Source organism: Chiloscyllium plagiosum, chromosome 6 (genome assembly GCF_004010195.1).
Source record: "Chiloscyllium plagiosum isolate BGI_BamShark_2017 chromosome 6, ASM401019v2, whole genome shotgun sequence".
NCBI classification, from domain to species: Eukaryota; Metazoa; Chordata; class Chondrichthyes; order Orectolobiformes; family Hemiscylliidae; genus Chiloscyllium; species Chiloscyllium plagiosum.
Genome location: NC_057715.1, coordinates 48,526,156 through 48,542,250, shown reverse-complemented (window position 1 = coordinate 48,542,250; position 16,095 = coordinate 48,526,156). Strand labels below are relative to the sequence as shown.

Sequence of the window (16,095 nt, the reverse complement as noted above, 5' to 3'; positions counted from 1 at the left end):
TATGGGTGGACCTGTGGAACACCGAAGGGAAAAAGACATTAGTGGGAATTTTGTGCAGACCACCAAACGGAAAGTTGTGATGTTGAGGTCTGTATCAAACAGGAAATTAGAGATGCATGCAGTAAGAGTACAGCAGTTATTACGGGTGAATTCAATCTACATACTAACTGGATGAACCAAACTGATAACAACAATATGATGGAGCAGGATTTCCTGGAATGTATGAGGGATGGTTTCCTTGAACAGTATGTTGAGGAACCAGCTAGAGAGCAAGCTTCCTAGATTGGGTATGGTATTATGAGACGATTAATTAGCAACATTGTGGTGCAAGATCATAATAAAGAGTGATCATAATAAAGCAGAATTCTTCATTAAGATTGAGAGTGACACACTTGGAATATTGTGTGCAATTCTGGTACCCTTCCTATTGGAAAGACGTTGTGAAACTTGAAACGGTTCAGTAAAGATTTACAAGGATGTTGCCAGGGTTGGAGGGTTTGAGCTATAGGGAGAGGCTAAACAGGCTGGGGCTGTTTTCCCTGGAGGTCGGAGGCTGAGGGGTGACCTTATAGAGGTTTACAAAATTGAGGGGCATGGGTAGGATAAGTAGACAAAGTCTTTCTTTTCCCTGGGGTCGGGGAGTCCAGAACTAGAGGGCATAGGTTTAGGGTGAGAGGGGAAAGATATAAACAAGACCTAAGGGGCAACGTTTTCACGCAAAGGATGGTACGTGTATGGAATGAGCTGCCAGAGGAAGTGGTGGAGGCTAGTACAATTGCAACATGTAAGAGGCATATGAATAGGAAGGGTTTGGAGGGATATGGGCCAGGTGCTGGCAGGTGGAACTACTAAAAGGTGGTTCGGGTTCTGAAACGGAAGTTCGACGGGCCACCGGTTCTGAAACGGGACACTGACTTTGTGATAAACTTATTAGATTATTATGTGAGAATAGAGATAAGTTGTAATGAGATTCTATAAAAGGTTCGGGTTCTGAAACGGAAGTCCAACGGGACACTGATCCCGTAGTTTGGGTTCCGACACTGGATGCTGATGGGATGCTGATTCTGATTAATTGGTCAAAAAAGAAATGATTGAGAAGTTGTGAATTTTGTTCATTAAAGGCAGATTGCGGAGAGAAAAATTTGCAGGGACTGAGTTACTTCCTGCGGATGTATATATGTAATTGAGGAAAAAGTGAATCAATATCAATTTGGGAAGAAAATCGTGTGTTTCTGAATAGAATTAAAATAAATTCCGGTTGCATGTTTTCTTGCGTAACAGACTAATGAAACTGCATTTAAAAACTTGTCTTGAATTAAATAGTAAAAGGGGAAAAAATAGGGAATGTGTGTCTCTGTGAGAGAGAGGAGGCTCAGCGCTGTTTCCTTTCGGCCTGTAGAAAATTTAACTCTGTTATGAGTGGTTTGGATGCACATTTGAGTTTGAATGTTTATCTTGTTTTCTGGAGCTCCGAACGTAAAATAATGGTCTTGATTAAACAAGTTGTGATTTAGACAATTAAATTTGATTTGAAAATTGTATTTTAAAGATTTAAATTTGCTTTAAAAAGTGTTTTAATATTGTGTTGTTGTACCTGTTGAAATATTCATCTTTTAAATTCTTTTGAAAATAAAGGGAAATTGTACAGATTCAACCATTGAGAATGATTGTCCTTTGCAGGTGTTACATGATAAATATCTGGAAAAAGTCCATAGATTTAGACAGTTGTCTGGTGACCCAAACACAAAAAATTGGGTAATGAACAATGGCCATTGGGAGGTAGGAAGAATTTAGACATGGTAAAGTCAGCCCAACAGCAAATTTGCTGGAAAAATATGGGCTTGAAAATTCAAGAATTAATTGGACTTTGGCATCAATATTGTCAGAAACTTAAAAGGTAATTCGTCTCTTGCTGTGAAAACGCCATTAAATTGGGCATCAAATTGACGAAGTGGGTATTCTCAAACTGGTTGAAGTTCTTAAAAGAAATGTGCACGTGAGAAAAGGTTACAGTCTGAGAGATCTCTATCTAAAATGTACTGACAATACTAAGAACTGTGCAGTTCAATAGTTGGCCTTAAATTAACAAGGGAGATTTTGAATACAAGGATCTTAATTATTGGATGTCATAATCTACATGGAAGGTCCCATCAAATTCTGTTTAAGTCAAAAGTAGCTCAGTTGACAAAAGTTGACAGTCAACTGGGACTCACTGCTGAGGTGACACCATATTTATAGATGAAATTAAGGGGTAGGGTAGAATCTGGGCGAGAAAGCATCGAAACAGTCAAGTCTGCAACTGACAAAGGTGTAATGCACAGCAGTTTCAGTGACAAGTTATTGAGAAGGAGGCAGAGGTGCAAGGCAACAATATCTGATAGAAAGGATGTGAAGCTGGAATTTAATTCAAAATCCAACAAGTACCAAGATAAAAACTGCAGCCTGATAGTAGATGATGACTTAAAATTTACAAAGTTTGATTTGAAGAAATTCTGGGTCACTCAACACTGGATTTTGGAAGAAAAGTCTTGCAGTATAGAGAGAGTGGATGAGTCAGAAGGCTTTGGGAAGATAGTTGCATATGAGCTAACATGGGAAAGATTTAGAAATTGTCAGTAAAGTTAGAATGTGGTTCAAGGCACAGAGCGAATCCAATGGATGAGTAAAGTGAGGATAATAGTTTCAGATTTGATAACATTACAAATCAAATGAGTAAATACATGGCAAAGAATATTCAATGGTAGAAGTATGAAAGGATGCAAATTATAATTCAGATTGAAGAGGAGCAAAATAGGAATGTCACAGAATAAAAAGGGAAAAAGGAAGACTGATCAAGAGGTTCTTAAATTTTACAGCTTATCAATATATTAAATGTATTACCCATAGTAATGGCAAAGGTTTAACTGACATCAGCAACCATTTGGCAGATGGGGCAGCAAACGCAGCCTCTAAAGGGGATCTTATGTTTATGCCCAGAATGATGAGGCAGACTACAAATTCTAATAAAAACCAGTCTACTTTTGATAAATTAATGCCAACCATTTAAGATATTGTTAAACTTCAGGGGATTCCCCTGACACTAAAATGTTATAGTCGGAGTTCAGCTGTTTGTATGACCCTGACGCTCAACTCTGGACTACTCCTGCGGGTCAAACTTGTATGTCTGATGAACTTGCTTTCTGGGTTATTGAATGTGTGCATTATGCAACTCACTGGTGCCCGTTCAGTCACCGACCTTCTCCTGATTGGAGGTGGGGATACCACCAAGCTGTGTAGCTTAGACGGTTAGCACCCGGTGTCTTATTTGTCAGGAACATCAACCTAGAAAAGGCTTAATTTGTGTTTAGGGTAGAACTCCCTTGCCGGAGGGTCCCTTTGAGAACTTCAACTGGATTACATTGAGTTGCAGAAATGTCAGTGCTATAAATAAGTTTTGGCTGTTATTGTTGTCTTTTCTAAGTGGATTGATGCCTACCCTAGTACCAACGCTACTGCTGAGACTCGTGAAGATTTTGCTTAACGAAGTTATTCCCTGTTCAGTATACCTGCATGCATTAGTTCAACAATAGACCACATATTGTTAGTAATATTAATGAAGAACTGTTCCCAGCTTTATTTGTCAGCAACTGCATTGTGATTAGATTAGATTAGATTAGATTACAGTGTGGAAACAGGCCCTTCGGCCCAACAAGTCCACACCGACCCGCCGAAGCGAAACCCACCCATACCCCTACATTTACCCCTTACCTAACACTACGGGCAATTTAGTATGGCCAATTCACCTGACCCTGCACATCTTTGGATGGTGGGAGGAAACCGGAGCACCCGGAGGAAACCCACGCAGACACGGGGAGAATGTGCAAACTCCACACAGTCAGTCGCCTGAGGCGGGAATTGAACCCAGGTCTCTGGTGCTGTGAGGCAGTAGTGCTAACCACTGTGCCACCGTGCCGCCCTACTTGTTGTCCTCAGGCTGCTGGCCTTGTTGAACATTTTAACCAGACTCTTCAGACTAAACTTGCCAAATTAATGACTGAGACTGGCCTCTTCTGGGTTAAGCTACTCCCTGTGGCCTTATTCCAGATGCGATCCACGCCTACAGGCAGCATGGATACAGGCCTTTTGGCCCAAACTGGTCCATGCTGACTGAAATGTCCATCTATGCTAACCCTGTTTCCCTGCAGGTAGGCCATATTCTTTTAATCCTTTCCTATCCATGTATTTGTCCAAATGCCTTTTAAATGTTAATGTACCAGCCTCAACCTCTTCTGCTGGTAGCTCACTCCATATGCATACCACCCTCTGTGGGGGAAAAAAAAGTTGCTCTTCGGGTTCCCTTTTAATGTTACCCCTTAACTTTCCAGTTCTTCCCCCAACCCTGGGAAAAAAGACTGAATGCAGTCACCCTATCCATCCTGCTCATGATTTTAGACACCTTAATAAGGTCCACCTTGGTCTCTTATATTCTAAAGAAAAAAGTCCTAGCTTGTCCAACCTCTCCTTATAACTCAGTCCCTTGAGTCCAGGCAACATCCTTGACAATTTCTTCTGCACTCTTTCCAGTTTAATAACATCCTTCCTATAACAAGATAACCATAACTGAACACAGTACTCCAAGTGCTGCCTCACCAACATCGTGTATAACTGCACATAACTTCCCAACTTCTATACTCAATGCCCTGACTGAAGGCCAGTGTGCCAAAAGCCATCTTCATTGCCCTATCTACCTGTGACTCCACCCGGAGAACCATGAACTGGAACTCCAAGATCACGCTGTTCCGCAACACTCCTTAAGGTCCTACCATTCACCATATAACCCCTATCTTTATTTGACTTTTCAAAATGCAAGACCTTACACTTATCTACATTAAACTCCATTTGCCATTTCTCAGCCCACTTCCCCAGCTGATCGAGGTCCTGCTGCAATTTCTGCTAGCCTCCTTCAGTATCCACGCAACCACCTATTTTCATGCCACCTGCAAACTTAACAACGTATAAGGCAGGATTATTATCTATAGAAACGATATCGATTACAAACAGTAATGGGTTCAGCACCAACCCTTGAGGCACTCCACTCGTCACAGGCCTCCAATCTGACAAGCATCCTTCCACTATTACCCTCTCCTTCATACCATCAAGCCAATTGTATATCCATTTTGCCAGCCCGCCCTAGATTCCAAGTGATCTAAGTTTCCACATGATAAGCCACTCTGGAAGGTTATCAAAGGCCTTACTGGAATCAATATAGACTATCTACCGCCCTGTCCTTGTCAACCTTTCTGGTCACTTCATTATGTAAGACCATGGTTGACCATGGTCAACCTGCTCTCAAAGCCATGATGACTACTCTTAATTAAACCCATCTTTCTAATGTATATCTTATCACTCAATCTTCTCAAGTAACGTATCCACCGCAGATGTCCAGCTTACTGGTCTATAGTCTCTAGGCTTTTCTTTGCTACCGTTGAATAATGGCGCAACATTCAGTATGAAACAGCCTTCTGGTACCTCACCTGTGGCTAATGATGCTAAAATGTAAGTCACTTGCAGTATCTTGGATATATCTGGTCAAGACCAGGAGATTTATCCACCTTCGTGCATTCTAATGCATCCAACATTGTCTCTACTATGATATGGACTGTCCCCAAGATACCACCACAACTTCATCAAGTTCCCAAGTTATCTTGTCTTTCTCCATGATAAACAAAGGAGAAATATTCATTGAAAACCTCACTCATCTCTTGCAGTTCTATGTTTAGATGTCCACTTTGGTCCTTGAGGCGTCCTTTTCACCTTAGCCCTTGAGGATTGATGGTGGATAGGCAATGGTAGACATTTAAAGAACACTTGGATTAACTTCAGCAATTAATTGCATATCCCTATCTGGCGTAAGATTAAAACAGGGAAGGTGGATCAACCATGGTTAACAAGGAAAATCAGGGATAATTTTAAAGCCAAAGATGAGACGTCTAAATTGGCCAGAAAAAGCAGAAAACCTGAGGACTGAGAAATTTAAAAGTTCAGAGGCTTAATTTAGAAAGGGAAAACCAGAATATGACAGTACGTTCATGGAAAATATAAAAGCTGACTGCAAATATAGATATATGAAGAAGAAAAAGACTGCTGAAGACAAATTTAAGTGCCTTGCAGTTAGAATCAGGTGAATTCATAATGGGCAACAAAGATGGCAGTAGAGAGTGTTGCTGAAAAAGCACAGCAGGTCAGGCAGCAACTGATGGGCATGAGCATCAATGTTTTGGGCCAGCGGAGTCGGTTGTGCCTCACAAACTTTAGTCACCATCTCAAAGAACTCAATAAACAGGTGGATGAGGGTAAAGTTGTTGATGTGGTAGATATGGATTTCAGTCAGCTGTTTTGATAAGGTTCCCACGATAGGCTATTGCACAAAATACGGAGGCTTGAGATTGAGGGTGATTTAGCAGTTTGAATCAGAAATTGGCTAGCTGAAAGAAGACAGAGGTGGTGGTTGATGGGAAATGTTCATCCTGGAGTTCAGTTGCTAGTGGGGTCCTGCAAAGATCTGCTTTGTCATTTTTATCAATAACCTGGATGAGAGTGTAGTGATACAATGATAAGGTAGGGGTTGAGCCTGAGCCTGGGTGGAATGCTCTTCGGAGAGTCTGTATGGACTTATTGGGCCAAATGGCCTGTATCCACACTGTAGTGATTCTATGCTCCTATGAAGTTGAATAATTTTTTAAAATTCTAATGAGAAGGTGTTGTGTGTTTATGGACTTCATGTTCCATAAAGCAATTACCAAACTGCCTTTAATCTCCTAGGAGGAAGTAAGGACTACAGATGCTGAAGATCAGTTGTGTGCTCTCTGAGACACCCACACCAACCAACATCTGGAGGCAGAACTCCTCATTGAGACCCCACCTTGAGACCTGGCTACCACACGGGATTAATGTGGATTTTGCCAGTTTCCTCATTTCCCCCCACCTTATCCCAGTCCCAAGTCTCCAATTTGGCACCACTGTCTTGACATGTCCATCGTCTTTCCCATCTATGTGCTCCACCTTCCTCTGACATATCACCTGCTTCCTGCCTTCACCTACCTATTGCATTCTCAGCTGCCTCTCCACCTGCCTCTCCACCCTGGCCCACAAGCTGCATTCCCGATGAAGGGCTTATGCTTAAAACATCGATTTTTTTTTTTTCCAGCACCACACTCTTGACATTGCCTTTAATCTCCCCAATTTAAATCAGACCCCATGAAGAAGCTAAGCAGTCCTAAATTGAAAGGCATGCAAGCAAATTGCTATTTGATTCTGAAAAGTATATGGGGCTTCAGGCAGAGAGAGCAGGGATTAACATTCCTTGGTGTTAAGCAGGTGATATTGGTGTGAACTCAAAGTAGAAAGGGCAGGAGTATGTGTTTTGCATCCTGTTGGAGGTGATGGAAAAGGTAGAATCATGTAGAAAATAAGAGGAGCCTTGCCATTGCTTTAGAATGGAGAAGAGTTGGCAAGAGCATAAATACATGAAATAAAGACATAGATGAGTATGCTATTGTCCACTGGCCACAAAAGAAGACCTCAGAAATTGAGATATTGCATTCCCACAACTGATGTGATGTATGCTCTCTTTCCCAAGGCTTTCAAATTGGTTGCGCTAACTTTACATATGTTTCTACGATCAAGTATGTAGCTTACATATTTGAAGACTTTGTTTGAAAAAAAAAACAAAACTTGAACATACTCTGAAAGATAATATGCAGGAGTTTTGTGTAGAACACAAAAATCTTTTATTGCATTATGAATTGAGTTTAAGGATCTTTTAAAAGTTGCTGTGCAGTGTACAGTTGAACTAAAACTATTTTGTCTTATTCTACAGATTCCACTTGTAACATTGTAACTTGATCATCTATGATGCTCAACCTTGAATGCAAGTAATTATAATGAGTATACTTAGTTCTGTCCATTGATCTTTTCTGTATAGTGACATAAGTCCACTGCAAGTATATCACTCTGGTGCAATTGTGTGCAACTGCCTTCCTAACCTCTGCCCACAAGGAATTCGGTTCAAATCCTATTCAACATAGCCAGGAATGACTTGATCTGTTAAATCACATTATTTTCATTCTGTTTACAGCCTTGTTCGGATGGAAGTTTTCAAGTATTACCATCATCTGATAGCTTGTCTGAACCATCGTTTGCTGTATACCCAATGGACAAGCCCTTCCTCAATACTGATGTGTGCCAATCCTCCAATAAGCCTGTTGTTGCATATCCTGAGAGCAATAGTAGAGGTATATAATCTGAAAATTGTCACATAATTTGTAACCCATTTGTCCAATTCTTGTGCCTGAATGTGTACAATAAACTTTCTTTTCTTCAGTATGAATTTGACTTAGATAAATTTGAATAACATTCAAATAATCATGTTGTAAAACTGTAAATTACAATATTATAAAGCAGTGTTATCTGAGAATCTGGCAATCTAACCAATTTAGTGAATAGCAGTATCATTATATTAGTTTTCCTAAATATTTTGCTAAAGCTGAATACTAACCTTGCATGCTTCATGCCAAACGGATCACTTCCTGCAAATGGATATTTTCCTGCACAACACTCCATTTTTCAGATTTGCGCGCTCATTTAAGCTATTTATATCCCTATGCACCCTTTTTTTGCAACTAAGTATTTCTGTCATCAGCAAATTTAGCAACGTGGTTGTTTCATCGAAGTTATTTAAATTGTAAAATGTTGAGGCCCTCGCACTGATCCCTGTGGCACATGACCCATTGTATCTTACTAATTCAAAAAAAGGCTCATTTTACACCTCTCCATTTTGTATTAACACAATTCTGTACACACCCAATATATTGAATGGTACCCCATGAGTTTTTAGTTCCCACAATAATCTTTCGTGGCACCTTTTATGATCAAACGTCTGGAAATCCAAGTACATTTCATGCACCAGTTTTCCCCCTACTGTGCATGTTACTTGCTCTAAGAACCCCAATAAATTTGTTAAATATGGTTTTCCTAATATTCTGTTGATTCTACTGGTTTGTTGTAAATTTTTCCAAATGTTCTGCTCTAATGTCTTAACAGCTCCAAATGTTTTCCCTATGACAGATGTTAATTTAACTGGCCTGGAGTTTCCTGCTTTTTGAATGCAGGGGAACCTCGATTATCTGAGCGAGATGGGCGGGCACAATTTCGTTCGGATAATCGATTATTCTGTTAATCGATTTAAATCCCTTTTCTCTGGGGCTCAGAGTTTTCAAAGTCTGTTCCCCGTTCAAGAGGTAATGCAGCATCATAGAACATGAGACCATCCAACAACCCAATCTCTGTCCAGCACTCTTTCCCACCCCCACTGCCTCTTTGGGGTAGCTGGACTGTACACCAACAACGACTGCTGCTGCCTTTGTGGGGTAAGTTTCCAAATAGCGCCCATGTGCACACACACGTGTGAACACACAGCCAAGCACGCAACCTTTTGTCAAGTTCCACCTTTGACCTGTATTGATCCAATGTTAGAGAAATTATCTGGGGAAGAGAAGGGGTTTAGGGTACACCCCTCTGTAGAACTCCAGGGGAAGTGTGGGGAGAGATAGGGAGGGTGGGAGGTCAATCATTTGGAGATAATCCTTGTTTAATCACTAAGCAAAAGACACAATCACTGTTGGAAACAAGTCTTTGTAATGTTTCTGTTGGGACCTCGATCTCCTACGGATAATCCGATTTTCGGATAAATTGGTATTTGAATAATCAAGGTTTTTTTTTTAGATTAGATTACTTACAGTGTGGAAACAGGCCCTTCGGCCCAACAAGTCCACACCGCCCCGCCGAAGTGCAACCCACCCATACCCCCACACTTACCCCTTACCTAACACTACGGGCAATTTAGCATGGCCAATTCACCTGACCTGCACATCTTTGGACCGTGGGAGGAAACCGGAGCACCCGGAGGAAACCCACGCTGCCACGGGGAGAACGTGCAAACTCCACACAGTCAGTCGCCTGAGGCAGGAATTGAACCCGGGTCTCTGGTGCTGTGAGGCAGCAGTGCTAACCACTGTGCCACCGTGCTGCCCACTAAGGTTCCTCTGTATGTTGGCTATATTCATTCTCATTGAACCCTTCCTGAATCTAGGAACTTTGAGAATGAGAATCGGTACATGAACTTTTCCAGTTACTACTTTTAAGATGCAATGATGAAATACATGACAGCATGAGGATGTCAACCTGCAGTTGTAACAGTTTGCTCAATCTCCAATCTCTGGTGATTTTATAAGTTTCTTCAGTCCCTCCTGATTCTTACTTATTTTGAAGATTATTGCCATACTTTTCACATTTCTTTCCTTTTGTGTTCACTCCTACTGTTTGTTTATTTGGGGAGAGTGGGCTGTACCCGTGTCCCAGAGGTGACTTTGCTTTTTTAATTTCTTATCTCTGTACATATCTTGGTTTTCGGAACTGTCACCCCTTTCTAAAATGTCCTACCAACTCTATCTACCACCTGTTTGTAACATTTTATCCGTCCTAATTGTGCTGTTGAGTATTCAGGTTTCAATTTCTTTGGTAACCTCTTCTGTTGCTTTCTACTTTTTGTACTTTTATACCTCTTTCTGACATGGTCTGTTTACCACCTCTCATTAATAACTTCTCTCTTGCCTTGTCCCTACTTTTTTGATTTACCAAATTTGATCTTTTTGTCCCCACTATACAATTTCAAACCTTATTTCTGGTTTATGTTGGCGAGAACACTGACTCCAGCATAGCTCAGGCGTAGAGTATGCCAATGATTGAGATCCCACTTTCTCCCATACTGGTGCCTGTGCCCCGCAAGTCAGAACCTACTTCTCTCATACTAGTCCTTGAACTATGTATTCGTTTTTCTAATCTTATAATCCTTTTTTATGTTAGATTGCTTATGGCTCAAGTAATTATCCAGAAGTTTGCGATTCTGCCTCCAGTTTCATATCTTGCTCTTTATGACTTTGCAGAGACTCTTGCCTATTATAAGACAGAAGGCATCTGCAGCAACCATATGACTAGATTCTGCCTCTCCTGTCACAAATTTCATTCCTGAGCAGATGTTCTGAACTAACCAAGCAAATCTTTTGGATTCTTGTTTCAGTGAGCAGGGTCAGTCCCATGCTACCACAACACACTTTTTTTTCCCCCATCATTGTGAAATGGCAGTTAGCTCATCTATCTTGTAGTCCACATACTTATTCAAATAAATTGAGCGCCTCTGAGGTTTTGAACAATTACAAAGGCTGAGGATCCTGCAGTTCCTAGGTACCCATGCCTGCTTAACCTTGCAGTCACCCTTTGTCCCTGACCAAATCAGAAGACCCAGCCCTAAATTGTGACTACGCCCTGGAATAGTGTTCCTTGCCTTGCTGCATTTCTATATTTCTTCGCAACTCTGAGCTGCAGGCATGTTTACCCTGGATCATCCCAGTGTCCAGGGCCTCTGACGTCAGCTTCCCTGTCGTTATCATTGTCTTGATTAATCTTTGTTCATTTATCACTTGTCTAATTAGAAATGGTAATGATAATTTCCTGATATATTTCCTGTGTCTTAAAGAGGTGAGACAAGTGAACAAAATACTTTGCTAACTAATCACTTGCCCTGTGTTGTCACTATTTTAATCCAAATGTGGTTAATGGCGAAGGTGTTTAGGGTAGAATTTGTACTGCTTTCTGCCCCAACTTGTGCAGAATTAAGTCCTGCTCTTCTGAAGGCTGAGAAAGGGAGAGACAGGAGCCCATCCCTCCTTCCCCTGACCGAACTCTGGTTTTATGCTCTGTCCCAGCTGAATTCCATCAATGTAAAGATGATTTCTGATCTTAACAGTATCTTAACATGCCAACGAGCTAATATGGCTTCTAATTTTAATTACAAGTGTATACTGAATGCAGTTAATGAAATAGTCCCTTGCACTATGGCCAGAGTAAAAATTTTAATGATGCAACATGTGTACTTCCTTGGTTCCGGCCAGTAGGGTACAGCACTTTGTTCAGGATGCACGCACAAATGTGCTGACAATGCCAGACTTGCTACTGTGCTGCTTGACAGTGAGTCCCAGGTTTGGTTGCATGCTTCGCTCTGCCTTATATTTAGATAAGATTGTTCTGATGTGTGTGCAATGCAAACCTCCAGTAAAATGTCAGCATCATAACTAATTCTTCTGTCCTTAGTTTTATCTCCTTATTTGTTTAAATAGTTTTTAAATATTTGTAAGGTATTAGCCAATGTTTCTGACAAGCTCTCTTTTATAAAATAATATTTTGCACCTTTACGTCCTTGAACATATTTGTAGTGATATTTAGTTGAATGTAACTATCAAGATTGACTTTGTTTCTGCTTCTGACATTTTAATTTAGCTATACTTTCAGCATTAAGAAATCTTCAGGAGAAAATTCGTAAGTTGGAGTTGGAGCGAGCACAGGCAGAGGAAAACTTAAAATGGATGGTCAGAGGAGCAGCTGAGAGTAAAAACATCTTGGATAAGAGCCAGCCAAAAGAAGGCAATGCGAAAATTGAAGTAGCACAACATAGTCGAGGTTTGTTGAAGTGGTTCAGTATTTGGAGCTTTCAAAGCTAAAATCTGGCACTTTTTCCTCTGACTAGAGGATACTGAATATTATAAGAATCAATTCTGATAGCAGGTGGATACCTTTCCATAACTAATATATTGTTTGAGTAATACTTTTTAATGTTTCAGGGCTGCTTGTTTGAATCTGGAAACAGATGTTTGTGCATTTCCCATGTATCTTGATATTTTGTTTCAGTACTGTGGAAAGAATATTCTGATATTAAAAGGATTCTGTAATGTCCTACAATTAAATACAGGTTTGAATCTGAGCAAAATGTTATAACTCAGTTTTTAATTTCCAGCAGTGGCAGCACAATTGTCAGCAGCAGAATCTCATTGTAACATTCTGGAAAAGCAGCTGGAATATATGAGAAAAATGGTGCAGAATGCTGAACTGGGGAGAGAAATGGCCTTGCAAAGACAGGTAATGGTGAGGTTATCAAGCCCAAAAACCCAAACCCAAAATTTTCAAGCTGACCCTTGATTGATCGCCCAGTGTAATTGGTGATTGCTTTTAGATGGGCATGAAAATTTACCACATCTGAACTTCAATGTATACCTCTCAGCACTTCAGTTTGATGTAAATTTAGGAACTGGATGCAGTATTGACCTGACTCAATTTGAATGTCAGCTGCTGTGGCAACATCTTATAGAGAAGGTTAATATTTTGAGCCCTATATGACTTTTGAGTTCTGAGTTTCTCTGGCATCTTCTGTTTGTTTCACATTTCCAGCATTTACAGTATTTTGCTTCCAATTTGATCTGAACAATACCAACCTCTTCAAATTGCAGTGCCAAATTGCTCAAGATAGTAGTGTGTATGTTGGCTGTTGGCTCTGAAAATGCCTTTAAGCTACTTGAATATCTGGAAAATATTAAATGATTGGAAGGCATTTTAGTACAAATTGTTTAATGAACTTCTGCTTAATTCAATTCTGATTATTGTAGCAAAATGTTTTAAAGTATTTGTGTGCCAAAATTATTTGACTTCAGGAATGCAATTCCTTACTAGTTTCAGTGTGTCCATTTTGTATGGACACATTTTATTTCCTAACTTTCTCAAAAGTTGTACTGTTGTTGGCTTTTAGAAAGGACTGTGGCATTCAAAAATGCAGTAGAACTGCAATACTGAAATGCTTATTAGCACTTTGGGAAATATTTGAATAAACAGTGGAAATAGTATGATTAAAATGGATGAACAGAAAATTATTCTTTTAGGACTTGTATTATAGACTTTCAAGTACTATTGGAGATTAGAAAATATTAAATAGTGTAGATATAAAGGGGAAACTAATTTCCAGATCAACTGTGGAAGCAAACCAACTAGAACAGCCAAATTCATTTTTTTTTACTTATTCTAGTTAGCTTTATGGAAAAATGCATTCTTGAAACCGCTATTAAATTTAGTGAGGATTTTTCATAACAAAATCATTTTGTGAGGACGTAAGTCATGAATTGATCAGTGTTTTAGAGGAATCAAGCAGGATTGACCACCTTTAAACTAAGCAATATCATTTTTAACAGCTAAAACTGGGAATGGGAGGCATTCAGTAGTGTATTGGATAAAATCCAGGAAATGGAATATCTGTTTTATAAGACAAGGCTGTTAATTTTGATATTCTTTTGATCAATAAAGATTAACAGATGGTATACATTGCAACAGTTGTGAGAATGTGGACTTGACCATAATTTTAAGGATGATCAGTCTTGGGATCAATTTTTTTTTGTTTTATAGTTGACAAAATGTGAGATCCCGAATACTAGATATCGCATCCCCACATCCCCTGCTGTGTTACCTGATAGATTTGTTGCCATCATTTCTTTCTCTGGTAGGAATCTGCAAGCTCCCATGGCTTCAAACAGTCGAACGAAACCACTTAGTAGTCCCTGTAAAACAAGGCTGTTATTTTAACCAAAATTTCATGTGTTGCATAATGGTAAAAAGTTAACTAATATAGTTGGTATTACTACAGAAATTGAGGAAGACCCCAGATGTTCTGTTCTTCTCTCTGCAGTTGTTCTCTCCATTCTACCCCCAAGCCTTTGTGATGTCATATCGGGTAGTGTTAACAGCATTAACTCTTTCAGACTTTTACTCCTTTTTGTACAATATTGAATTGGGACAGTAATAGAATCCACAATCTAAATGCAACTTGCTTTCTAACATCCAGAATTAACATGAAGTGGATATGGAGAACAGACAAAAGTGGTTGAATATTCCAGAGTATATCAAATTGCAAATGTAATGACAACAGATTTCTCAGCAATTTGTCCAGATGCCAGTGACCCTGAATCACCAAAGCTTTTATGAAAATTTCTAATTTCTTCCCCTTTTCAGAAGGTTTGGCTTTAATTCCCTCAAAAGCCATGCCATCGCGAATTGCTCACATTGTGATAGTTGACCCTTTGTTGAACACCACTTGATTAAAACACCTGAGGGTTGCAAAGGTGCAATTAACTCTGGTTGGGAGACTTCAATGTTCCTCACCAAGTGATTCAGCAGCACTACTTCTGATCAAATAGTCTTAAAAGACGCAGTTACTAGGGTCTGCAGCAGGTCTTGAAAGAACCAACAAGAGGAAAAATCATACTTCATCTCATCTGCACCAGTCTACCTGCCATGCAAACATCTGTTCATGACAATACTGTCCACTTGAGGCCAAATCCTCAACATGAAGATGGGGCATGTCAATTGTGTTGCAGGGTTCGAACACTCTGCTCAATATGATCCACTTCAAACTAATCTAGCATCTCAAGACTGGACATTAATCAAGCACTGTGAGCCATCAACAGCAGCAGAATTGTACTGGAACGCAAACTATAACCTCAAGCCCCAACATATTCCCCAACTCCTCCATTTATCCTCAAGCCAGGGCAGTAGCGCTGCTTCAGAGAAGAATGCAAGAGGATCTTTCAGGAAGAGCACCAGCTACAACACAGCTGCCAAACAGCAAGTGATTACAGCAATTCCTCAACCAACTGATGAAATTCAAGTTGTGCAGTCCTGCTGCATTCCATCATGAATAATGTTGGACAAGCAAGCTCACTTGAAAGTGGTTCGACAAATATAGTCATTGGGATATGGTGTTCCAACATACTTAGTAATGAGACTGCAACAGATGAGGCTCAAGCATTTGCAATGGTCTTCAGCTAGAAGTGCGGAATGCATGATCCTGACTACTTTAACGTCTGCCTCTGATTTGATTAGGAGAAAGTGAGGACTGCAAATTCTGGAGATCAGAGCTGAAAATGTGTCGCTGGAAAAGCACAGCAGGTCAAGCAGCATCCAAGGAGCAGGAGAATTGATGTTTCGGGCATGAGCCCTTCTTCAGGAATGAGGAGAGTGTGCCAAGCAGGCTAAGATAAGAGGGAGGAGGGACTTGGGGGAGGGGTGTTGGAAATGGGATAGGTGGAAGGAGGTTAAGGTGAGGGTGATAGGCCGGAGTGGGGGTGAGGCAGAGAGGTCAGGAAGAAGATTGCAGGTTAGGAAGGTGGTGCTGAGTTCGAGGGT

General features: G+C 40.3%; 1 protein-coding gene across 4 annotated transcripts in view; it reads left to right on the top strand.

Annotated features, from left to right (window-relative positions):
• The window catches only part of cep57 (centrosomal protein 57), a 49,149-nt gene that overhangs the window by 11,595 nt on the left and 21,459 nt on the right, over window positions 1–16,095 (top strand). For 2 of the 4 annotated variants that reach the window (XM_043691475.1, XM_043691471.1), the window contains exons 2-4: window positions 8,117–8,273; window positions 12,373–12,552; window positions 12,887–13,008. In XM_043691475.1, the coding sequence (XP_043547410.1) occupies window positions 8,192–8,273; window positions 12,373–12,552; window positions 12,887–13,008 (384 nt within the window). In that variant the 5' untranslated portion in view covers window positions 8,117–8,191. Of the gene's footprint in view, window positions 1–7,858; window positions 7,914–8,116; window positions 8,274–12,372; window positions 12,553–12,886; window positions 13,009–16,095 lie in introns of all 4 variants that reach the window. The other 2 variants (XM_043691474.1, XM_043691473.1) reach the window with 2 other exon arrangements.